The following is a 27699-nucleotide window of genomic DNA, read 5'->3' on the forward strand; positions in this document are numbered from 1 at the left end:
AATATAAAATTTTTTAAAAATCTGCTAAAAATACCAGGCAATCCACATAATAGACTGTCTCCTTAGTTCCAAGTTCTTGTCTCCAACCTTAGCTTCTCCTATTTCTCTGCCCTTCCCTTCACCTCAGATAACCTTGTAGACTCATGTCTCAATGTCACCCCACTCTTACTTGTGGATGTTCAGCTCCAGGGATGCCTTTAATACTGTCCTATTCAACGTCCTTTAAGACAAAGTACAATTCCCCACTTTGCATTGACTTGGCGGGGAGGTTCAGAGAAGAAAAAGCAAGAGAGAGATGAGAACAATCTCCATGATTGCTCCTCCACAACTGAGAGTATCCATATAACAAGCAATGCTTTGGGGGAGGGGGAAGGTCTTCTTAATTATGTAGGTTTACCAGGAGGGCCAGTGGTAAAGAATCTGCCTGCCAATGCAAGACATGCAGGTTTGACCCCTGGGTCAAGAAGATCCCCTGGAGAAGGAAATGGCAACCTGTTCCAGTATTCTCACCTGGGGAATCCCATGGGCAGAGGAGCCTGGTGGGGTACAGCCCATGGGGTGCAAAGAGTCAGACAGGACTGAGCACACAGTAACAATTATTCCTCAAGATAGTGTTTGTTACTTTTTTGCTGGACACATTATATCCCAGAAATGCAGTGCTTTTTGTGAGATGACTAACTCAGCAAAGAAAGAGATAAACTCTACTGAAAAACTGGCTTAAGCAAATGCAGGAAATATTTCCTCTCAGCCCCATTCTGGCCCTTAATCTCAAAAATCACCAAATTTTAAACTTGAGGTGGGCTTTCTCATCCAACTTTCTAACACTGGTGGAATCTACTGCCTCTAGTCGACTTTCCAGTACTGGAGGGTCACCAAGAGTCAGAAGGATGCCTGGATAATATCCATGTATAGACTTGAAGACCTCTGCATTAATCAGAGTTCTTGTTGATGGGGAAGGTAATCAAACATGCTTAAGTAGAAAGTATTTTATTGCAGGGTAATAAGTAGTTATGAAGTTCCAACCACATGACAAGAATTTCATACAGGAATTCTTGCTGGTGTTGCCAACTATCCCTGCTCAACAGCTGAGATGTCAAAGATCAGACCAGTGACTACAGAACAAATGCCTTTATTGCCTTGTCTGCACCTCACTTCCACACACCCCAAGAATCTGCTTGGCAGAGCCCAGAGCACGAGGAAAGCTCTAGTTGCCAGGGAGTCTTGCAAAGGTACTGTTTGAGTGTCCAGGCTCCAGCCCAGGAAGATATGCTAGGAGGGGAGTAGAGCATGTGTGCATGATAAGTCGTTTGAGTAATATCTGACTCCTTGTGACCCCATGGACTGTAGCGCCAGGCTCCTTTGTCCATGTGGTTCTCCAAGCAAGAATACTGCAGTGGGTTGCCATGCCCTCCTCCAAGGGATCTTCCCCACCCAGCAGTGATCTAACCCGCATCTCTTAGGCCTACAGCATTGGCAAGCGGGTTCTTTACCACTAGTGCCATGTGGGAAGCCCAGAGAGGGAGTAGAGTGGATATCAAATGAGCCAGCCTGCAGCATCTGCTCCATGCACTCAGCATACAATGAACAGCTTGCTTCTCTCGTGGATAGCAAACTGGATAATGAGGCCCTGCAAAGACTTGATTAAGATAGTAGGCCCTGGACTGAGACTGCTAAGGCTCAAATCACATGTCAGACAGCACCTATGTGATCTTCGGCAGTCACATGTTATTTCTATCCATTTATTTTGTCTACAAAGGGGATATCTGTAATTCTTCACTCTCCTGATTAGTGTAAGGATTGCTGCTGCTGCTAAGTCGCTTCAGTCGTGTCTGACTCTGTCCAACCCCACAGACAGCAGCCCACCAGGCTCCTCCGTCCCTGGGATTCTCCAGGCAAGAACACTACAGTGGGTTGCTATTTCCTTCTCCAGTGTAAGGATTAACAGCATTGAAATGTAAAATGCTTGAAACACTGCCTCTTACATACTAAGTGCTCAATAAATGTTTGTTAAAACTATTTCTATGAAATTGTGACTTTTTTTTAATTTATGTAAGCTGACCTAAGATCTCTGTGCATCTTTACCAGGAGACAATTTATATAAACTGCAATTAATGGAACATGGTCCCTGCAGAGTATCAATGAAAATTTTGCCACCTTTTTGTAATACTGCTGTTAAAGGATGAAAAGAAATCTGTTATTAACTTGCCTCAAATTAGGTAATTGTCAAAGCCTATGATTGCTGTTCCAGGGAAGGTAATGTAAGCTTCCAGATACCTTTCTTCTTTGAAAGAAAAAAACCCCATCCCAGAATGTTTGAATTCTGAACAGAACTCTCTATTTTCATCCCTGGAAAAAAAAATAGACTCCAGACTGGAACTAATGTGGGAAATACCACAATGTTCGTTAATGTTGTTTTGAGTCAATAATTTAAAGACAGGAAAACAGCAACAATAAAAGCTTCTGACCACTCTTAGTACCTTAGATACCTGAAAATCTCCATCTCCACCAGGGCCAGACCATCAGCAAGAGCTGTTCTAGATCTTGCATTTACCTACAACAGCTCCCCTGCCAGTTCTTGAACTCCTCTGTTTAGTAGAAAATTCTTTTACTCAAAGATTTGAGAATCTGTCTGCCAAATTTAACCCACTGACCAGGTCCACACCATAGCACTGTATGAAATCTCTTTCCTCCTGAAAAGCATCGCAGTCCCAGGATAGCACTGTCCAATATGGGCAGTGGTTCACAGGTTGTGTGGCCTGGCAATATCATTAAGGACATGGGCGCAAGTGTCCCTCTTCCTTACTGTGTGATCAGAGAGAGATGCATAAACCTCTCTGTATCCATTTTATGCTCTGCAAAATGGGTGGTAATACGTATGCCTACCCCGCTGGACTGTGAGAACATTAAATAAGGTAATATAATAAGCATGAGTTATTAATGATACCTTCATCACCATCCTCACAGACTTCATATTGGTCTTAGAGTTGGCTAACAGTTTGTTAATGAAAACATCCTTATGAGATGCAGTTCTACCTTTAATACATGGATTCATTTTGTCAGTCTCCTCCATAATGTGATGGTTGGAAGCGTGCACTACTCTCTGCGTGTGATTTAACTAGTAGAGTGGACAGATGAAGTCTTCTTCCTGGCCCATCTGTTTTGCTCTATGCTTTTATTGATGTCACGTATTATAATAAGTATGGGAGCGCATCACACTCTGGTTTACATCGACTTTATAGTCCAATGAAATCCCCAGGTCTTTTCCTGAGCAGCTGCTATTATGCCAACTGTTTCTCATACTATGTTCTGTGAGTGATTTTTTTAACCAAAGTGCTGTGTGATAAAAGAATCCTGCTTAGGGACAGCTTTGACTTGGTTAGTGTGATGTATGGGTACAGACTATTTTGGTAAATAGGAATAAACAAAATGAAGATGATTCCCATGGTACTGAAAATCCAATTATCTCCTGGCTCCTCCACCAGACTATTAGCTAGATCAAGCCTAAGATTCAGTCCTGATCATCTGTTTGTTTTTTAGTCATAAGTGTGCACTCAATATATGATGAACTGCCAGCCTCTGTACAGTAACGATTGCTCCCTTTGTTCTTATCAACCATCTGCAAGATAATCCTGATAGATTTGTGACCACTGTATCAGTTTCTTCATAACACAGTATTTCAAATGATGCAATGACAAGGCACACATCTGGTTTATAACCAATACTTCATTTGAATGCAATCTTGTAGCTGCCTAGAGGATGTAATACATGTCACCAATAATACATTTCCAAACTAATATAGCATGGCTTATTACAGGTACTGAAGATAAATTTAGATGTACAGACACCAATGACGTTAACTATGTAAAATGCATTGGAGTTTTACGTAGAGAAACTTAAAAATACATTTTATGCTATCATCTAATTAAAACACTGATCAGTAGTGTTCTTGCCTCATTACACAAGCAACTCAAGGAATGACAACTGCTTTTATGATCATTTATTATTAACAATGGAAAAGCATGATTTCCATTAAAATAGACACTTTGAAATGAAATGAGCATGCTCCCCTGAGGTATGTTTATCATTCTTTCCTTCCCTATATACTTCAAGTCTCTCTCCTCCCCACCCTTCAAGGCATCCAGGACAAAAAAAGGGAAAAGAGCATTAAAGTTCTTCCTTCTAGGTAGGCCCACTAGTCTTCTACTCCATGATTATTCTAGATGTACAAAAATAGAGTAGCAAAGAACGAAAACTCTGTATGTAAGCTCTCAGAGGTTCAGACAACCTCCCTCTACTTACTTGGGTAAGTTCTTTAATCTGAATTACCCTTAGTTTACTCATACATAAACTGGTGATGACCCAATTTCCAGAAGATGTATAAAATTTTACTGAGATTAAAGGAAACTCCCTGGTGGTCCAATAAGGCTAGGACTCAGCACTTTCATTGCCGGGACCTGGGTTCGAACCCTGGTTGGGGAACTAAGATCCAAAAAGCCACACGACAGGGCCAAAAAAAAAATTTTTACTGAGATTATATGATAGCGTACCTAGTATAGTGCTTAGTATGAAAAATACATCCTCAGTCCCCCATCCACAAACCCCCAAGTAAAACAAATAAACAAATAAAAAAACCTCACTGCAATTCACAGAACTGGATAGGAAAAGAAAAAAATACCAGATTGCTGGGACCCTCTGGTAGGGCTGGGCTGAAGAGCAAGAAGGCAGTAATCACAAATGTGATTCACGTGGAGAAGAAGGTCCAGCAAGTGTGTAAGTGCTGTTCAGGAGACCAGAGCCTGGGCCAGCCTGGCAAAAGGCTCTGAATTAACATTACATGAAAGGATTCAGGACAGGAAGGAAAACATCAAGATTTCTGTTTGGAGGATTTGCAATCAACTGAAAAAATCAGCAATGATAAATAAGATAGTATGCTGCCTAACGGGGCTTCCCTGGTGGCTCAGTGGTAAAGAATGCATTTGCCAGTATAGGAGATGCAGGAGACTCCTGTTCAATCCCTGGGTGGGAAGATCCCTTGGAGGTGGAAATGGCAACCCACTCCAGGACTCTTGCCTGGAGAATTCCATGGACAGAGGAGTCTGGCAGGCTACAGTCCACAGATTCCCAAAGAGTCAGACATGACTTAGCAACTAAGCACGCACACATGCCTGTTGCATTATATCTTTGAAACAGAATGGGGTGTGTGTGTGTGTGTGTGTGTGTGTGTGTGTTTTAACTTGAGGATCTGGATTAGGAAATGAGAGAAAATGCAACTCCAAATTTCTATAAAGACTCACAAAAGAAATCTGGGAGGCACGTGCAATTTCATTTTGACCTTCTAATTTTACCTTGAAGAAAACAAAGTATCCAGAGAAACTGATTTAGTCAAGGTGACAGTTACTGCAGAGGGACTTAAAAGTTAGAGCTTCTGGTTTCTGGTCAGTTGAAAATCTGATTTGCATACACTTATTTGCCAGATATTGATACTACATTGATAGGAAAGCTTCATATATAAGCCATAAAAACAAAGAAAAAAATAATCTGAAGGAAACTTGTCATTTGGAAAGAAATGTTTTGATTATTGTTTGTTAAGCATCTAACATTTAGAAATGTATAGATTATTAATTTTGCTTTGGCTAAAAGATTAAAATTAGTAAACATTTCACACATGCATGGGATTTCCCTGGTGGGTCAGGTGGTAAAGAATCTGCCGGCGATGCAGGAGACCTGGGTTCAATCCCTGGGTCAGGAAGGACCCCTGGAGAAGGGAATGGTAACCCACTCTAGTATTCTGGCCTGGAGAATCCCAAGGACAGGAGAGCTTATCGGACTACGGTCCACGGGGTTGCAAAGAGTCAGACACAACTGCGCGACTAACACTTTCCACTTTCACCCACACATCCATATGCACCTGGATTTGTAACTAGAGGTATATTTATGCCATTAAAATATTGAGTTATAAGAGATATTAAGTGAATTTTTCAATTAAAAGCTTGCCTCAAACAGAATGTCACTGTAAAAAAAAAGTAACAGAATATTCTATAATAAGGAATATTTCTTTATGAACAAATAAACCCTGATGACTTGATAGATATTTCAGATGAATACATTATGAGGAAGGAATGTGATGAGAATCAGATGTGTCATTCAGGAAACAGTAAATGAATGATATGAACAGAAAAGACAGCCTGTCTGTTTGGGTCCCACATCTGAGGATGGTTGAAGACCTTTGAGAGATGGCCTGCTGGCCAATACGGAACTGCTCTCCTTATATAATCTCTTCTGCCCACTCTCTCTCCTTTATGTTTAAACAATTGTTCCCTCTCCACACACTTTCTACCCATTACTTCAAGCATGCTCAAATCTTTCCAGTCTAAAGAACTTCCTCTTCCTTATTTCTGCTTCCACCTCAGGACCAGCCTCCTCTCTCCTACTCATCACATGGCAATTTAATCAGGCACATGTATCCTGTCCCCACGTCATCCTTCTCCCTTACTTACAAGCTGACTACACTATGCCTCTGCCCCATTATTCCAAAGTGTTCTCCTGTGTCACAAGTAACCAGGATCCTAATTTCCACAGCTTATATTTAATTCTCATTCTGCAACTCTTCATTATTTGGCTATGCACCCCTTATGAAAACTCTCTTACCTATAAAACTCTGTATTGCTTTTTTCCTCAACAAATTGGAAGCAAAACCCCTCAATTAAATATCCTAGGAAAATGATAGGTGAATCTGAAGTTGAAATATTGTAGCAGTGACCACTGCTACTTTGTTTCATGGAAAAGTCACTCTTTCAAATCTCTCATTAATCTCCTTCCCCATACATAGAAATCATATCTAGTCTTTCAAGTCTTTATTAAAATAACTACCATGAATAATAATATCTGACAAGGACCTGCATCTAGGATATATAAAGAATTTTTGTAATTCAATAACAAAAAGCCAAATAACCCAATTAAAATATGGACAAATGATCTGAATAGCATTTCTCCAAAGAAGTGGCCAAGACTCTTAACATCAACATCATTAATCACTGGGGAAGTACAAATCAAAACCATGAGATGCTCTCCAAATCCCCTAAGAAGACTAGATTCAAGAGATGGATAGTAACAAGTGCTGACAAGGATACAGAGGAATTGGAACATCCATACATCCCTGCTGCTGCTGCTGCTGCTGCTGCTGCTGCTGCTGCTGCTGCTGCTGCTGCTAAATCACTTCAGTCATGTCCAACTCTGTGCAACCCCATAGATGGCAGCCCACCAGGCTCCCCCGTCCCAGGGATTCTCCAGGCAAGAACACTGGAATGGGTTGCCATTTCCTTCTCCAATGCGTGAAAGTGAAAAGTGAAAGTGAAGTCACTCAGTCGTGTCCGACTCTTAGCGACCCCATGGACTGCAGCCCACCAGGCTCCTCCATCCATGGGATTTTCCAGGCAAGAGTACTGGAGTGGTGTGCCATTGCCCTCTCTGATACATCCCTGATGGGGATGTAAAATGATGTAGTGAAATGAAGTGGCTCAGTTGTGTCTGACTCTTTGTGACCCCATGGACTGTAGCCTATCGGGCTCCTCCGTCCATGGGATTTTCCAGGCAAGAATACTGGAGTGAGTTGCCATTTCCTTCTCCAGAGGATCTTCCCGACTCAGGGATGGAACCCGGGTCTCCCACATTGTAGGCAGCCACTTTACCATCTGAGCCACAAGGGAAGCCCTAAAATGATGTAACTATTTCCAAAATAGTCTAGCAGGTCCTAAAGAAATCAAATACAGAGTTACCATATGACCTAGCAATTCTAGTCCCAATTATGCATTCATGATAAATGAAAATAATGTTCATACAAAAATTTTATATCCATACAAAAACTTGAGTGTTCACAGCAGCATTATTTATTCTAAAATGTGGAAATAACTCAAGTGTCCATCAACAGGTGGATGGATAAATAAAATGCAACTTATGTATATGTAAAATATTATCTATTATTAGATATATGATGTGTGTATATTAATGAACCACTATTTGCAATGATTTAGAATGATGAAAAGGACTGCATTACTGATAGATGCTATAACATAGATGAACTTTAAAATCAGTATGCTAAGTAAGAGCAGCAAGTGATAAAATTACATACATGATGCCATTTATATGAAAAAACATTGCAGTAATTATGGTGATGGTTGCACAACTCTGAATATACTAAAAGTTACTGAACTGTATATCTTAAATGAGTAAATTATATGACATATGAATTCTATTTCAATAAATCTGTTATATATTTTTTAAATACCATGAAAATCAGAATGGTCAGGAATGGCTTTCAGCAACACATATTCCCCTTTGAATAGTTTAAACATAAAGGAATCAGAATTACTGTTTTAATTTGTATACCAAAAACCTGGTCTCAAATTTACATCAGTTGGATGCCACAGCTAATAGGAAAAGAAGCACGTCTTAGTTGCTGACAGAATTCTCCTCCTGTCAAAAAGCAACTTCACAAAAAACAGCTGAAACTGTTAGTTAAATATTAACAGAAAGATCTTCTGCATATCAATTATGCCCAAAGTCATTATTTTTGGCAGTCACACTATAAATCTAGACTCCAGAGAGACAATTTATACCATCTGTTCTTAAACTTGAGCATGTACTAGAATCACCTGGAGGGCTCAGTAAACTACAGACTGCTGGATCCCAGCCCCAGAATTTCTGACTCACTAGGGTTGCAGGGGGGAGCCCCTAACAAGTTCCCAGGGGTTGCTAATTCTGCTAGCCCAGGGACCACACTTTAAGAACCACTCCCTGCTACTGCTGCTGCTAAGTCACGTCAGTCGTGAACCACTCCCTAGTCCATACTAATCTATTTAGTTTACTTGTGATCTTACTTAGGATTAATTTATCTCAAAGACAGTTATCGAAAATCAAACCTGTTATACAAGCCATATGGTAGATTAGAACTGCCATAATAGAAGAATTGCTTGACTGAGAGAAAGCTATTGACATAAGATAGTAGTGTACTGAATGGGCCACCACTTGAGCTTGAAATGCATGATGAGATTTAAACAGTGAGAGCAGGTACAGAATCAGAAAGTCACAGAGAAAGTCAGGCCTCAGTAAATTAGATGAATGCGAAAGAACTAGAAGAGAGATCAATAAAGTTTTGCTCCTTGGGGCAATCAGATGACAGTCGCTAGGACATCAGTGACTCTTAACTGGCCTTCAGTTCCTGAACCACATTCTCAATTCTGTGAGGCCTAATGCTGTATCAGTGTTCCCCTGACACTTTCTTGCGACACTGTTTCTGCAGTACAGCAAGCTATGTGGCTGAGATACCTGTCCTCATTATTCCAGAGTCATTCCTACAATAACTTGCGCCTATGAAGGGCAAACTTCAGTGGGAAGCTTTCCTCTGAAGTCCAAAGAACAGATTTCCAAAAAGACCTAAGGATACAGGTTGATCTAAGGGCCAGCTCTAACAAGATGGTGCTTAATAGAGATGTGTGCCCATTACGGACTCAGAGCTCGTATTTGATAACCACATGATAAAAACTGACAAAAATGAAGCAGGGAAAAATAAAACAAAAACGAACTCTTATAATTGCGCTTATAGGAATAAGGTAAGGTAAGGTAAGTTGCTCAGTCGTGTCCGACTCTTTGCGACCCCATGGACTGTAGCCTACCAGACTCCTCCCTCCATGGGATTCTCCAGGCAAGAGTACTGGAGTGGGTTGCCATTTCCTTCTCCAGGGGATCTTCCCGACCCAGGGATTGAAGCCAGGTCTCCCGCATTCCAGGGAGACGCTTTGACCTCTGAGCCACCAGGGAAGCAAAAAGAAGATAGTGGTCCCACACTGCATGAAGCCAAGACAATAACTGGTTTCAGTGTCCAGTTATTAGCCATACTTTCAACGGAAGCAACAGGCAAGCTAAGGCATCACCAGAGTAGAGCAGAAGGAACTGGAAATTATGTAACTGAGTAAGAGTTAAAGGAATCAATATGGTTCCTTTGTGAAACCTCAAAAAAAGGCAGCGAAGGAGAAAAAGATAATTTTTATCTAATGATCTTAGTGCTTCCCCTAATAACTGCAAACTACAAGAAAGAAAGAAAAAAGTCCCACAGTCTAAATTGGGGAAACTCAGATTAGTCTATCTTCCTCTTAAAGATCTCCAGTATAGCTCAGAATATAGAACACTGCATGCCATGTAGTGGATGCTCAATAAATAATTGCTAAATGAATTAGCCCAACAAAGCATGTGTGAAGTACTGAAATTAATCAGTCTACTGTTTGGAACTCTTGCTTCCCCAAATAATCTTGACTGTGGTTCCTCTTCCTTCTCAAGATACCTGTTAACATATACCTTGGAATTAGTGTCCTTTAGAAGATATTTGGGAAAATGTGTTAAACATAGCATATAGCATATAGTTAAAACATAGGTTTTAGGTAAAATGATAAACTAGTAATTAGAGTAGTAGCCTTAGAGCCAAAATAGAGGGAAACTTGTAACAATAAGAAAAGCCCAAATTCATATGGGAAGCCCATGAGGCTGGAGACTCACAGGAAGAGTGTTGAGAAAAGAGTGAATTAGGATTAGTTCAGAAATCAACTTGGGATTTCTGTTGATGGGATCCATGGCTAGAGTAATTATCCAAACTAGGTCAGTAGTTCCCAGACTCTTCAGTTCAGTTCAGTCGCTCAGTCGTGTTTGACTCTTTGCGACCCCATGAATCGCAGCACGCCAGGCCTACCTGTCCATCACCATCACCTGGAGTTCACTCAGACTCACGTCCATCGAGTCGTGATGCCATCCAGCCATCTCATCCTCTGTTGTCCCCTTCTCCTCCTGCCCCCAATCCTTCCCAGCATCAGAGTCTTTTCCAATGAGTCAACTCTTCGCATGAGGTGCCCAAAGTATTGGACTTTCAACTTTAGCATCATTCCTTCCAAAGAACACCCAGGGCTGATCTCCTTTAGAATGGACTGGCTGGATTTCCAAGGGACATTCCTTGCAGTCCAAGAGGCTCTCGAGAGCCTTTTCCAACACCACAGTTCAAAAGTATCAATTCTTCGGCGCTTAGCTTTCTTCACATTCCAACTCTCACATCCATACATGACCACTGGAAAAACCATAGCCTTGACTAGATGGACCTTTGTTGGCAAAGTAATGTCTCTGCTTTTGAATATGCTATCTAGGTTGGTCATAACTTTCCATCCAAGGACTCTTAGATTTATATAAACATAAATCTGAAAACTGAAAAATTGGACATCCACTTTTAGACTAAATACTTCTATTTTTATCAATTAGGGACTATGATTACTGTTTAATGTCACCTTTTCATAAAAGAAAGACCATTTTAATAAGAAATAATCATTTTGAATGAAAGAAAGAAATTATACCAAAATTAGGCAATTATTTTTATTTTTCTCATATTGTAACAAAATGGTTCATTACTGACTGCTCCTTGTCCTTGAACCCCAACTCTGTAACCAATGCCCTATGTGACCTCAAAACTTCCTTCTCAAAAACGTTCTATGATTTTAAACAAATGTCCCACCAAGGCCAGGCAATAATTTTTGATGATGTGAAAGGGCTCAAAGACAGAAAGGGCAGAAGATGACAGAACACAGGTCTGAGAAAACTTCTCCAAAGTGTAAAGGTTAAAAATCAGGATCACAGGATTGGAACAGAGCTGCCTTATTTTCTCAAATATTAGGATAGTTCCTGAATTAGCTCCAGTGAGCCAGAGCTCTAATTTAGAGCTGAAAATATATCCACAGAACTTCTCAGTGCCCAACGACAAGTGCCTGCACATATTACACACAGAATAGCCTTACAACAGTCAAATCATTCCATCTTCTGTTCCAGCGCTGGACCTTTTTATAAACGCGATCTTCCTACCCAAACTATATATGTCCTGTCTATCACAGTGCCTCGCAGGGGAAAAAGACTGACTACTTTGGTGAATGTTCAGCCAGTTATGAGTGCAAAGCATCTGGTGAGCCCCAGATGCCAACTAGGTGTAAGCTGACCTCATTTCTGTCCTAGCAGTCGGCTATCCAGACACACTCTAACTGAGATGCTGAAGAGTCAGACATCTCATCGTATATGTTCTGGTCACAGCTAGAGCTCCATGCTTCACCTCAATCAATCAGATTTACACCTTGCTAAGTGGAATAAGTGTTTGATATATCTGTTTTATTCTTCAAATACTTAAAATCTGAACTTGGAAAAGCTATGGAGGGATATCAACCAAATCCTCACTTCAAGAAAATTACTTTCTCTTACTCAGTTCATGAGAACCCAGAAGTAATAAGCATAATGAATGCTTTCATCATGCAGAAGAATTAATAGATGCCTTTCAAATCTTTTCACATCATCATCTTTACAGTCACTTCAAATATCTAGCTAGTTTTCCATAAAAACACTAAAGAGAATACTGCAGGTTGAAAAAAATCATCAAAATTTCAATGAGCCTGATTCTACGCAAATTTTGTATCTGCATATAATTTTATGACACTATAAAAACCTCAGGGAAAATGTCTAAATAAGAATGTACCCAGGGACATCACTTAGCCTGAATTTCAATTTTTTCTGTCATATTCATGAAAGCACTTTGTATCAATACTCTAAAACCAAAGAGTAGTTAACCTAGTCTAATTTCTTTGTCAAACGTTGGAGTAAAACCCAATTTTCAGTTACAGCAGGAGTCCAGGAAGGTAGCGTGCATAAAGCTGAAAAGCCATCTGGAACAACAGCATCCCTCCTGTGTGAAATATATCAGTCAGAAAACGTGGTGAAGTCTCCGGACTTCCACTATGTACGGTGAGATCTCAAGCAAATGAGGGGGGCCTGGCGCGTCTGGCTCTTTAGGAATCATCTGTCGGGGGAGGTGGTTCTCTCTCTGTTACTGTGACTGTGCTGCCCTGCATCCTTAGCACAGAAGTTGTAAAATCATGCACCATTTTGCCTAAGGAGGCCTAGATCAAAGGAAAATGTTCACTTGAATTCAACACGGTATCTATAATTAAGTTTCAATTCACCAAACATCATTATGTGACCTCTGTCAATGTGAATGTGAAAGAAGGTAACTTTACAAATTCTGGGGACTCAAAACACATTCAAAAGTTCAAGTCTAGTTATTATTAAATATACATATTTCCTGTTACCTGGGAGTAGCATTAGAACATATATGTTCTGTGACCAGAACATATATGTTTATTAAGTAGCGTTGACAGATGATCTAACTGACTCTGTTCATAAAAGAAAAAATTCAATGTTGTTGAACCATCATTAAAAAACTTTAATGCTATTGGATAAAGAAAATTATTAAATTAATTAATTGTTAAAAGGAAAAGGAAGTCTATAAATATCAAATATGACTAAAAAATAAATAGCAGGAAAGTGGTAGTTATAACCCTGCAGAGATACCTCCTAGACGTCAAATGGTACATCCAGAAAGAAGGAAGGATGAGCCACACTTCTTTATATGGGCAGAGCCTTGCATAAATCTAGCAAAAGAAGAATCCAATAGGTTGATATTGTATGCTTGTGAGGCCATTTTATTCCATTTTTGGCAATAACGTCATTTTCAAGCTTTCTCAATATATTGGATCTATAACCCCATAGTGCCTAATGAAGGTGGCAGGTGTCCATGTATGATTTCCTCTATGACCTGGATCAATATACCATCGGCAATTAATACTTTGCATTGGAGCCAGTTTAAAATAACTCCCAATACACCAGAAGTTACAGACTTTTTAAATTTACGGTCCAATTAAATTAAAACACACACATAAACATACAAGATAGGGGAAGAGGGTTCAACACTGTGTTTTCAACTTTAATTTTGCCAAGTAAAGACATAAATAGTAATAACCTGATTTCTATCTATAAGCAGTACCAGGAAAGAATTCATACTGTACCACCAAAAGTCTAGAGAGGCCATAATCTTAAAATAAAGATGAATTTTTCCCAAGGAAAGAACATCTAATATTTCTATGCCAACATTCTGATCAAAACACACATTAACATTTGAATAGATGTTTTGTTACATCTGGTTCCTCACTAAAATCACACATATAAACACCAGAACAGAATAGACACTTCACTGTTTAATGTGCTTTTGTGTTTGTATATGGAAATCAGTCTTAAAGTTTATTTTGTAGGAGGAGATTTAAAAATAAATGTAAAATGTAAGTTGGATAATTGATAATCTAGTCTCAGTGTACAAATTTACAAAAAAACATTCATTCACCTTCTGTAAGACTGCTTAATTCAAGGCAGAATATTTCTGTAGATGAAATTTCTTCTATATTATGCCCATAATTATTCAGCTGTATCAGATTTGTTGGATTTTTTAAAAATGGATGAGAAGGAGAGACAGGCTATATTCCTGAAAAAGGTTTTCCATTAATCTATTTTTCTTTCATTACTGCATCTCACTAATCATATCTGCTGTACATTTACATTAAAAATATAAATTGTTTCAAAAAATTTGAAGATCACAGAGATGTCCTTTTAAGAAATCCAATTTAGACTCTGGTCTCAACCGTCAGTTCTTCCTAACGCTGAAATTTAGACTTTATGTGAACTTTTTCCTGTAATCTGGTAAGTGAGGGCAAGGTTTCCCATCACATTTAGAAAGTAATCCAGCCTTTCTCAGGACCTACACAGCCCCCGCTACCCTCACCTAGTGCAGTTCTGGGGACTCTCCATTCTGTTGGATGAAAGAGGAGTGAAAGTGTGAGACACTCAGTCGATTCCGACTCTTTTGGATCCCAAGGACTGTAGCCCGCCAGGCTCCTCTGTCCATGGAGTTCTCCAGGCAAGAACACTGGAGTGGGTTGCCATTTCCTGCTCCAGGGGATCTTCCCAACCCAGGGATCAAACACAAGTCTCCGGCACTGCAGGCAGACTCTTTACCATCTGAGCCACCAGGGAAGCCCATTGTCTCCACCAGACTAGCTTCCTTGATGGTTTCTCCAAGACACAAGGTCCATTTCAGTCTCAGAGTCTTTGTCCTCCTGTTTCTCTGCCTAAAATGACTTTGCTCTATGAGCTGTATATCTTATTCCCTCTTGATTTAAATGCTACCTGTCCAAGAGGCTTTTCCTGACCAATTTCCCACTCTTGCTGTCACTCTATGTTTTCACACTGCTTGATTATTCTTCAAAATCTTCACCACTATCTGATACTATAAATCATATTTGTTAATATATTTACTAGTCTTCAGCACTAGAATATAATATTAATCAGAGTAGGGACTTGTTTCATTCATTATTCTATCCACAGCATTGAAAACTGTACATTGTAGGAACTCAAAATACTTGCTGAATGAAAAGTATGGATAAATATAATTGTAAAAAAATTCTAATTTCCATAAATGTAGTGCAATTAAACTATACTAACTTTGTCTCTAACTGTACAGGAACTGTTTTTATATTCCTATAAAACTCGTAACAACTCTTTAGAAAAGAACACAAAACCAAGTATAAATAAATAAACCTAACTCTTACTCAACTGATTCGAAAAGTGATTTTTCTCAATTGAAATGGAATAGTTTTCAAATCAAGCTGAACTCCACTATTCACAATAGCCAAGACATGGAAACAATCTAAAACTACCTAAATTTCCACTGACCTAGAACAGTTAAAGAAGATGCAGTATTCATTTATATAATGGAATACTACTAAGTCATAAAAAGGAATGCAATAATGCGATTTGCAGCAACATGGATGGACCCAGAGATGATCATAGTAAGCAAAGTAAGTCAGAAGGAGAAAGCCAAATACCCTGGGATATCACTTGTATGTGGAATCTAAAACATGACACAAATCAACTTATCTAGGAAAGAGAAATAGACTCACGGACATAGAGAACATTCTAATGGCTGCCAGGGATTGGGGAGTGGTAGAAAAGGAGTGGATTGGGAGTTTGGGATTAGAAGATGCAAACCATTATATATAAAATGAATAAACAACAAAATCCTACTGTATAGCACAGGGGACCATATTCAATATCCTGTGATAAAAGCATAATGGAAAAAAATACAGAAAAAAAATATATAAAACTGAATCACTTGACTGCACAGCAGAAATGAATACGTTATAAATCAACTATACTTCAGTAAAATAACATTTTTAAAAAGTCAAACTGAACTCTTCATAATTTTAAAATCAAGTAAAAAAACCAAACAAATAATAAGCAAACAAACATTTCAAAGGTCATGAGGGATATATACCAGGATAAAAAAATTATTGACAATTTTGCACACTAATAGCAAATGATATTTAAGATTTGACAATTGAATTATGATCATGCTGCAAGTAACATTAACTTAGCCCATATAATTATTTTACTAACAAAAGTTTTTCACAGATCATCCACTGATCTTTACTTTAATTGCTCAAGTCCCAAAATAGTCAGTGTTAGTAACTCCAGCCTTAATGATTGGAAGGGACTGCTGAGTTTTACATTAAAGCCTCTACAGTCTAAGGAAACATTTCTGTCATTATTCACTGTAGTTGTTTCATAACAGAGGAAATTATGATTCCTCTGATAATGATAAAAGACATATTTTGAAGTGTATTTATAAACCTGGATGATATTCAAAAGGAAGATGATACACGTGACCCATTATCATTCCCTGAGGCGTACTTGATTTTAGTGTTTACATTTTTCCCCTGACACTGATAGTGACTTGGTGATCAATCAACTATTTCTACGACTTGTGACCAATGGCAAGTTTGAGGGCTGATCAAACTTACAGGTGTGGGCTTTGGTCATCAAAGAGTGAAACTAATTGGCTCCTGTGGGAATGGTACCTGCAACCCCAGACTCATTAACCCCACAGGAAAGCAATGCCTGCAAGCATACCAAAACATACCACACAATTATCTTCAAAATGTGACTCATGTCTAGTTGGCACTGGTTTTTAAAAGTAAAAATAAAACATTCTGTTTTACTAATTATTTTCTTATTCCAAAGAGAAAGAATCTGAGGTAGATATATGGAGAAAAATATCCAGAAGGTTTCCTCTAAATTTTTAAAAAGCTATTTCTAAAGATACATAGTGCAAAGCCAAAAATGGTCAAGGATTCTAAAAATACAGTGTGTTTACTTAAAGTGTCAAGCCTGAATCAAGATATCATTAATCACGTTAATGATGAAGGGATTTCTATTTCAAAGAGCATATTATGAACAGAAAGACATACTGAAATTTTTCAGAATTCAGGAAATTGACTTTCATCCAAATCATTGCACTATAACATAAAGTATCATGTAATCTGGGGGACACATTGAGTTTCCACTTTGGCTATTTTATCCTCTCTTATCTTTCTCTCCCAGGTTATTTTCTTGAATCTGCCTGCAATGCAAGAGATCAGGTTCAGTCTCTGGGTCGGGAAGATCCCCTAGAGAAGGGAATGACAACCCACTCCAGGGTTCTTGCCTGGAGAATGCTATGGACAGAGGAGCCTGGAGGGCCACAGTCTGCAGGGCCACAAAGAGTCAGACACAACTGAGTGACTAACAAACAGTTTCACACTTTCAAACTCAACTTACTTTTCTTCCATGTTCCGGATCTACTGCACAAGCTGAACATCCCCACTTACAAGAAGATTAAGTTTAGGCTCTCAAACCCACTCTTTGTTCCCAATGCCTGAATATACTAGTCATTCATTCAACATGTACTTACTGCGCTGAGAAATACACACAGTAGATAACCAACTAAACTTTTCCTATCACTCAGCAGCTCTTGTCTCTTTTTCCAGTTTGAAGTATTACACATAAATATTTATGTATTAGCTTTTTATTTTTTCCTCTTCTCCAATATTAGGCTGATGACAGCTGATTTTCAAACTTTACTGTAAGATTCAGGGTAAAAACGTTCCTTGCAATCTACCTATCCACATTTTTCCCTTGTGGGCTTTGATCCCTTCAAAAATAGAGACATCTAGGTTGCTTCCATGTCCTGGCTATTATAAACAGTGCTGCAATGAACACTGGGGTACACGGTGTCTCTTTCAATTCTAGTTTCCTCGGTGTGTATGCCCAGCAGTGGGATTGCTGGGTCATAAGGCAGTTCTATTTCCAGTTTTTTAAGGAATCTCCACACTGTTCTCCATAGTGGCTTTGCTACTTTGCATTCCCACCAACAGTGTAAGAGGGTTCCCTTTTCTCCACACCCTCTCCAGCATTTATTGCGCAGGATAAGGATGCTTGGGGCTGGTGCACTGGGATGACCCAGAGAGATGGTATGGGGAGGGAGGTAGGAGGGGGATTCAGGATTGGGAACATGTGTACATCCGTGGTGGATTCATGTTGATGTATGGCAAAACCAATACAGTATTGTAAAGTAAAAGAAAAAAAGAAAAAAAAAATAGAGACAATTCAAGTCTCCACTTTCTCTGCCACTGCAGATCCTGTCCCCAGGAGCCTACCATTTAACAACATAAATAGGACAAGAAGTTTGCAGAAGAGTGGCTAAGGCAATTTTTGAGGAAAGATCCTAATTATTCCCCTTCTCCCCCGTCTTAGAATAAACAGGCTGATCCATCTCTCCAGAACATTTTTTGTCCTAAATGCAAATACCAAAGAATGATATAAAATGATATATTTCTTCATTACTTATTAAAGAAAAACTGAGGTAAAAATATAAATAATGTCAATAACCTGACAAACCAGATTTTATATCTTTCTCAATTCCAGGATTCTAACACACTGTATCTGGATAAAGAAGATAATCCAAACTGGTTTTAATCTCCTATTAAAGCATTACTGAACTTAACAACATTCATAATAGCATTTCATACTACAGGCATATCCAATAAAGACCATTTACCACTTCTAAATTTAGTCAATATATTAGTAACTCACACAATTCAGACTTTTGTCATCTTTCTAATCTATGGGCATGCATGATAGAACAGTTTGTTGACTTTTGATAAAATTCTGCTGGTCAACTGTAAGAAAATACTTCTCTGACAATTATCAGCACATTTTCAATGTTTATGAGGGACTACATCTGGTGAAAGGATTAACATATATGATGAGCCCTTTTCTAAAACAAAAAAGGTAGTTCTATTTGCAATTTTTTACGGAATCTCCACACTGTTCTCCATAGTGGCTGTACTAGTTTGCATTCCCACCAACAGTGTAGGAGGGTTCCCTTTTCTCCACACCACTGCTGGGCATACACACCAAGGAAACCAGAATTGAAAGAGACACATGTACCCCAATGTTCATCACAGCACTGTTTATAATAGCCAGGACATGGAAACAACCTAGATGTCCATCAGCAGATGAATGGATAAGAAAGCTGTGGTACATATACACAATGGAGTATTACTCAGCCATTAAAAAGAATACATTTGAATCAGTTCTGATGAGATGGATGAAACTGGAGCCGATTATACAGAGTGAAGTAAGCCAGAAAGAAAAACACCAATACAGTATACTAACACATATATATGGAATTTAGAAAGATGGCAATGACGACCCTATAATGCAAGACAGGAAAAAAGACACAGCTGTGTATAATGGACTTTTGGACTCAGAGGGAGAGGGAGAGGGTGGGATGATTTGGGAGAATGGCATTCTATCATGTATACTATCATATAAGAATTGAATCGCCAGTCTATGTCTGACGCAGGATACAGCATGCTTGGGGCTGGTGCATGGGGATGACCCACAGAGATGTTATGGGGAGGGAGGTGGGAGGGGGGTTCATGTTTGGGAACACATGTAAGAATTAAAGATTTTAAAATTAAAAAAAATAAAAAACTAAAAAAAAATAAAAAAATAAAACAAAAAAGGGGTTGAGCTGACAAGAACTTTCTCAGAAATCTCACATTTTCTCCATAACCTTGCTGTCTGTCTGCAACTCCTGCTGTTGCTGCTGCCAAGTTGCTTCAGTCGTGTCCGACTCTGTGCGACCCCATGGACGGTAGCCCACCAGGCTCCCCTGTCCCCGGGATTCTCCAGGCAAAAACACTGGAGTGGGTTGTCAGTTCCTTCTCCAACGCATGAAAGGGAAAAGTGAAAGTGAAGTTGCTCAGTCGTATCTGACTGTTTGCGACCCCATTGACTGCAGCCCACCAGGCTCCTCCGCCCATGGGAGTTTCCAGGCAAGAGTACTGGAGTGGGTCACCATTGCCTTCTCCAGTCTGCAACTCCAGGAGCAGCAATAAGATAGAGCCTGCCTGATTGGTGCAGTACCTCGTAACCAGTACCTTGTGACCTATCAATATCTGATTAAATTTCATCTCAAGAGAAGTACTTACAACAATAACATTTAAAAAAAATTATTAAACATATGAAATTCCAACCTGCATGGGTGAAATAAATAACACTACTGGCCAAGAATCCGCCTCCAAGGTGGGAGACCTGGGTTTGATCCCTGGGTTGGGACGATCCCTTGGAGGATGGCATAGTAATCCACTCCAGTATTCTTGCCTGGAGAATCCTCATGGACTGTAGCTGACCAGGCTGCATCCATGGGGTCTCAAAGAGTCAGACATGACTGAGCAACTAAGCACAATGCCATACAACCTCACCAGCCTTTACATGTGATGATATCACCTTATTTATATCCATCAAAGAGAGAGACGACTTCAGAAACTGTTCAGTGAAAACAGATGGCCAAACATCAGGCATGGTTTGAGTCCATTATTTGAAAAAGATGTGAGTGTATGTAGGAAAGACTATATCTCAGCATTTATAACAGTGGCTTTCTATGAATGGTAGGATTCAGTTCACTTTTCATTTCTGCTTTGTAATTTTCTATAGTGTTTGACTCTGTAATTAGCCTATTTCTTTATATTTACAAATAAATGCAAGAGGTGCATTTGTATTTCTGAAAATTAAGCTACTTATTTCCAAGCAGAAAACATAAATCTCCATTTTGATTTTCAAAACACCTTGGGTGTCCTCTTAGAGCATGTATCACATTAAATCAGTTATTTGATTACAGTCATCCCTCAGTATCTGTGGGGGATTGGTTCCAGGACCTGCCAAGGATACCAAAATCCAGTGCACTCAAGTCTCACAGTGGCCTGTACACCTGCAGTTTGTGCATCTGCATATATAGAAGGCCAAAATATTTAGTGAAAAATATATGCATATCAGTGAACCTGGGCAGTTCAACAGTGCATGAACCATGAGTTTCCAGATGTTCAAGCTGGATTTAGAAAAGGCAGAGGAACCAGAGATCAAATTGCCATCATCCACTGGATCACAGAAAAAGCACGAGAGTTCCAGAAAAATATCTGCTTCTGCTTTATTGACTACACCAAAGCCTTTGACTGTGTGGATCACAACAAACTGTGGAAGATTCTGAGAGAGATGGAATACCAGACCACCTGACCTGCCTCCTGAGAAATCTGTATGCAGGTCAGGAAGCAACAGTTAGAACTGGACATGGAACAACAGACTGGTTCCAAATAGGAAAAGGAGTACATCAAGGCTGTATATTGTCACCCTACTTATTTAATTTATATGCAGAGTACATCATGAGAAATGCTGGACTAGAGGAAGCACAAGCTGGAATCAAGATTGCCGGGAAAAATATCAATAACCTTAGAAATGCAGATGATACCACAGTTATGGTAAAAAGCAAAGAAGAACTAAAGAGCCTCTTGATGAAAGTGAAAGAAGAGAGAGAAAAAGTTGGCTTAAAACTCAACATTCAGAAAACGAAGATCATGGCATCTGGTCCCATTACTTCATGGGAAATAGATGGGGAAACAGTGGAAACAGTGTCAGACTTTATTTTTGGGGGCTCCCAAATCACTGAAGATGGTGACTGCAGCCATGAAATTAAAAGACGCTTACTCCTTGGAAGAAAAGCTATGACCAACCTAGACAGGATGTTAAAAAGCAGACATTACTTTGCCAACAAAGGTCTGTCTAGTCAAAGCTATGGTTTTTCCAGTAGTCATGTATGGATGTGAGAGTTGGACTATTAAAAAAAACTGAGTGCCAAAGAATTGATGCTTTTGAACTGTGGTGTTGGATAAGACTTTTGAGAGTCTCTTGGACTGCAAGGAGATCCAACCAGTCCATCCTCAAGGAAATAAGTCCTGAATATTCATCGGAAGGACTGATGTTGAAGCTGAAACTCCAATACTTTGGCCATGATGCAAAGAACTGACTCATTGGAAAAGACCCTCATGATGGGGAAGATTGAAGGCAGGAGGAGAAGGGGACAACAGAGGATGAGATGGTTGGGTAACATCACCGACTTGATGGACATGAGTTAGAGCAAGCTCTGGGAGTTGGTGGTGGACAGGGAAGCCTGGTGTGCTACAGTCTATGGTGTCGCAAACGGTCAGCCACAACTGAGCGACTGAACTGGGCAGCTCAAACCTGAACCTGTACTGTTCTAGGGTCAACCTCAGTTAGTTTTCCTGGCCAAATGCTAAGCTCCTCTAAGACCAGTCATTGCTTTCACCAACACTTCCCTGTGTTTAACTCAGAGCTCAGCACGTGGCACATAACAGGTGCTCAGCAGATTCTGACTGCCTATATAGTTTGTCACTTTCATCCACTGCCCTCTAGCCTCCACTACCTGGCTCCAGCTGAATCACATTTACCTCTGCCAGATGTCATAAAGATAACATGGGACAAAGACTCCAATGTGTATGCATTTACACACTGAAACATACTTTGCGGTAAAAAAGGTGTCATTTGGCAAAGTTAGCTGAGCCACTACTGGAATCGCTCTTCTGGCCCATGTATGCACAGCAACATGAGAATAATGGAAGCTGAGAGTGCAAGAGAGCTGGGGTAGCAGAAAGCATCAGGCTTAGTAGTGGAGGGTCAGTATGAGATGGACAATTGGAGAGCCACATCAATTGAATTATAGCAAAGGGCTGGTATCTTTCTGTTGTGCTTCTTTTGTATCCTGCTGAAAACCAGGCAATTTCTAGCCTTCAACATAACAAACAGAACTAAGGTTTACATTTAGTAGTTTAGGTAGCTAATTCTACAGAATTCTGAAAATTTAGCTAAGTTTCTGCCAGCAACAACCTCCTTACCACTCCTTGGAAATTAGGGGGCTTATTCCCTGACCCCACATCCTACTTTCCAAACTACTGCTAATGCCTGCTAGTGCTCCTGGTCCACACACTCCCTTCCTTCCCGGAGAGGCTCCAGGATATCTCTACAGAAGAAATTAAGGGGAACATTCTGGTTGGAGATGGGAACTAGGGCACTTGGCTTGAAACCACAAGCACAGAGCAAGGATACTATTTTGACATTGATGGTTTTGGGTTTTACATGGGTAGTTGGGTGGTTAGGAGCATCAAATGGCTGTCCACCTTCACTTCCTAACTTTGCTACTTAGTGACTGTATCATACTGGGCAATTTACTTAACTTTCTGCACCTCACTTTTCCATCTGTAAAAATGTAAATAACAATATTACATTCCCAAGATGGTTCCTGGGAGGAGTATGTGGACAAGGTATTTTTTTAAAAAGTGCCTAGTACATAGTAACTGCCATGTAAATGTTCATTCTTGATAATGTTTACTTAGATTGAAACATATATGTACATATAAAATATTTATATATGTTATACATGTATATATATACACACACATAAATATATATACACATCTTTTAAAAATATTTTTGAAAGGAGGAATTCAGGATGATTATCAGAAAAGGAAGCACTGAAAAGTCCTTCCAAGCACCCCTCAGCATTGTGCCATTTCCCCCTTTTGCTACACACACAGGACCCTTTTCCAATTCTTCCTGCCTCCTCAGGCCTCCTGCTAATTATCTCACCTACCAGCAACCATTCTTCCCCTCAGATCACAGCTTGACATCTCTCACCTGATGCCCACAATTGATTCTGTACATCCCTCTGTCTCTGTCTCAACCAGTGTCAACTCCATCAATGTCTCCCTCTGGTAATTATTTACTAAAGACAAGAAGAGGATTCATGAAACATGTTGTATGTCCCTGTGTGACTTGTAATCGATTCCCACCACTCTTTTTGACCCTGCATAAAAGTGAAAGTATTAGTCACTCAGTTGTGTCCGACTCTTTGAGACCCCTGCCTATAGCCCGCCAGGCTCCTCTGTCCATGGAATTCTCCAAGCAAGAAAACTGGAGTGGGTTGCCATTTCCTTCTCCAAGCGATCTTCGCAATCCAGGGATCAAATCTGGGTCTCCTGTGATGCAGGCAGAGTCTTTACTGCCTGAGTTACCAGGGAGGCCCTAACACTGCATAGTCTCTCAGAAACTTGGAACCTTCCTAGATTGTATTTCTCTTTGAGATTCTGCATGAAAGGGTCAAATTATTTTACTTTTTCTTCAAGGGTCACACACATAACTTCTAGAGAAAGTAATCATTTCAATTTTAACATGTAAAAAGATATTTTTCTTATACTTGTATTTCAAAGCTAGGAGTATTGCTTGGATAGTTGTAAACATGGATGTAAGTATCTTAACCTATATTTTCTAAATCCTAGGTTACATGTAGGGAACACAATTAGGCATACCTTCTCCCATTAATCCTCAGAGCTAAATTTTAAAATCAACACATGGTTATGGTCAGGTATGCATAACATCATAGTAGGCAGATCGAACTCTTCACAGATTGAAGGAAATTTTGGCTATAAGCCCAGTGCTAATATTAATGAGAAAGTCAACCCAAGGAGAGTCCAGCAGACCTGGAACAGAAGAATCAGAGTGATGAACACTGACAGTGTTACTGTAACTCCTAGCCATGAAGAAGCTGCCCTGGGAAACAGATGGTGGTGTCTGGCAGACACATCCTTTAGTGTTGGGCATATCCTACCAGGCATGCCAACTCTGTTTTCTTCGAACACTGGAAGCATGTAACTCTCCTTTCCGTGATGATGCAACCTCAGCCAAACTTCTGATTTAGGTTCCCAGGCAGTTTTCTACCAACAGTTACAGGATGCACTCCTCAGGCCAAAGCAAGCAGTTTGCACACTTAAAAGTTATACATGTATCTTATTTTCAATTAGTAGTCTGGCAACCCAGTTTATTTTCTGATGGCAGTCAATATTTTCACATCTTAGTTTCTGGATTTCAAAACAGAGAGCCAGACCCTATTTCACTAAATTAATGTAGCTCTGAGAGAGATTTCCATAGAGAATTGATGACTTACTATGCATCTATATATATTCAAATATTCCTGATGTTTAAGCTGGTTTTAGAAAAGGCAGAGGAACCAGAGATCAAATAGCCAACATCTGATGGATCATGGAAAAAGCAAGAGAGTTCCAGAAAAATATCCATTTCTGCGTTATTGACTATGCCAAAGCCTTTGACTCTGTGGATCACAATAAACTGTGGAAAATTCTGAGAAAGATGGGAATACCAGAACACCTGACCTGCCTCTTGAGAAATCTGTATGCAGGTCAGGAAGCAACAGCTAGAACTGGACATGGAACAACAGACTGGTTCCAAATAGGAAAAGGAGTACGGCAAAGCTGTATATTGTCACCCTGCTTACTTAACTTCTATGCAGAGTACATCATGAGAAACGCTGGGCTGGAAGAAACACAAGCTGGAATCAAGATTGCCGGGAAAAATATCAATAACCTCAGATATGCAGATGACACCACCCTTATGGCAGAAAGTGAAGAAGAACTAAAGAGCCTCTTGATGAAAGTGAAAGAGGAGAGTGAAAAGGTTGACTTAAAGCTCAACATTCAGAAAACGAAGATCATGGCATACAGTGCAGGATCAGTGGTTGTGGCACACGGCTTAAGGGATGCCCCACAACATATAGGAAATTCCCAGAACAGGGATCAAACTGGTATCACCTGGATTACAACATGTATTCCTAACCCTTGAACCACCCGAGAAACCACCGGGGTATAATTCTTTTAAAAAACATGTGTCCTTAATATCTCCTAGGGGTTTGAAGGGGTTCACAAGCTTTCCAGAAACTGTTTAATTTTTAAATTTTAATGATAATTTTATTTTCATCAGAATATAAAAGTAAACATTTTATAGAAATAATTCAACCCTGAAATACTTTTTCATTTATTTTTACAGAATATATTTCAGCTTCAATATTTTTCTAATTGAAATACTTAGCACCTAGTAGGGATGAAAAAATATATTCTAAGGCATCCATAAAAATAAGCCCTTCAGAAACACAACTCTAAACAAATGATGCTATGCTCTGCCTAAAGAAACTGCTTACTTAACTAAAACAAATCCACACAGTTAAACTGCAGAAACTCATCTTTAATCTGAGGCTATCTATGTTGCCAATACAAATTGAAGACAAGGATGAGATAGGCTCTTAAGGAAACAGAAAAGATTACCAGATTTTTCTGACATTCACATACTGAATACTGTGAATTTGTATAGTATCACTTATCCAGGTTTTAATCCACAGAAAAAAACCCAAAGTTTAATAAAATGCCATCAAATTCATCCATGCTAGTACTGCTCTTCATTGCCATAAAAGTTGTTGATTATTTGCCAGAAAAATATCTTCATGCTTTTTAAAAACCACAAACAGCTTTTAAATGAAGTATAAGTCAAAGATTATTCTGAATGTCAGCTATTTAGAGATATGAATCTTTAAAAAAAAGTTTCTTTTTAAGTTCTATTTAGTTTAATTTGGGTAGATCTATTGAAATAGAAGGCCTAAAGGAAAGTATTGATGAGAAAATGTCTATCCCGCCCTTAGAGCCACCTTACAGCTTATGAGACCTGAATCTGGGAATATGACAGCAGAGAGGAACATTGAAAGTCTATTTTATTCCCATCCTTCTCTTCTCCTAAGTGTGAGAGAAAGAACGACACTGGATGTTATTGGAATTCAGTGGCAGGCTTGAACCCTTCCCAGACTTCCCAGATCCCCTGGTGCTGAAAGTGTCAAACCTTTAATTCTAGGTTGCTTCCTTCACCCTAATACAGGACAACAATCTCTTGAAAACAGATTTTTAAGTTCTCTCCCTCTTTGAGTTCTGACCACAGAACTTATAAAACATTGTTGCGTGATATATGTATATTTGAATTTAAAGTTAGGAAGTCATTCACTTACCATGACAAATTAGTTACAGACATTGCAGCAATTCCTGGAGGAGTCTTGTGGCACAGTCTTCTCTTGGTTTCAAAGTAGGGAATGAGTAGGTCAAGCAGACAAGACCGTCAGGAATTTTAGCTTTGCTACCACAATGATGCGCAAACCACTTATTTACTCACACTTTGGGGAAACCTGGAAAGAAAAGGAAGAAAACAGTATCTTTAGTACCTAGTTCAAATGTTAAGACACTCATAAACCAAAGAAAATTAAACCAAGTTTATGATAAACTGAATGCTTTTTCTGGAAAATAAAGTGAGTGAAAGATTAATAAACTGTCAATTCTCTGAAGCAAAAAATACAGAGGGAACAGACTGTATTTTAGAGGCACTGAACTTTTTTCCCATTAGGGTCAATCAATTATGTGGTCCAAATCAATTTTATACACTTGTGATAAAAAAGATCAAGATATTGATTAGCTCATAGCAGATACTGAAAAAGCGTTCCTTGGGACAAATTGTTGTTATATGCAAAGTTTTAATAAAAAATCATTCATTACTACATCTGAATAAATAAGAATTTATACTGAGTAACACATGGGAGGTAACAAGCATGTTTTTAGGTAACAAACATTTCCACACATTTTTTGGAGCGTTTACTGTGTACACTGTTCTATGATTTTGAACCAA

General features: G+C 39.3%; 1 protein-coding gene across 1 annotated transcript in view; it reads right to left on the minus strand.

The window, feature by feature from the left end:
* Positions 1-27179, minus strand: part of OXR1 (oxidation resistance 1) — a 428227-nt gene extending 401048 nt beyond the window's left edge. Inside the window, exon 1 of the mRNA XM_052651566.1 lies at positions 27032-27179. Coding sequence (XP_052507526.1) covers positions 27032-27054 — 23 coding nt within the window. The 5' untranslated portion in view covers positions 27055-27179. The remainder of the gene's footprint in view (positions 1-27031) is intronic.
* Between the last annotated feature and the right edge of the window lie 520 nt (positions 27180-27699).

Source organism: Budorcas taxicolor, chromosome 14, assembly GCF_023091745.1.
Source record: "Budorcas taxicolor isolate Tak-1 chromosome 14, Takin1.1, whole genome shotgun sequence".
NCBI lineage: Eukaryota > Metazoa > Chordata > Mammalia > Artiodactyla > Bovidae > Budorcas > Budorcas taxicolor.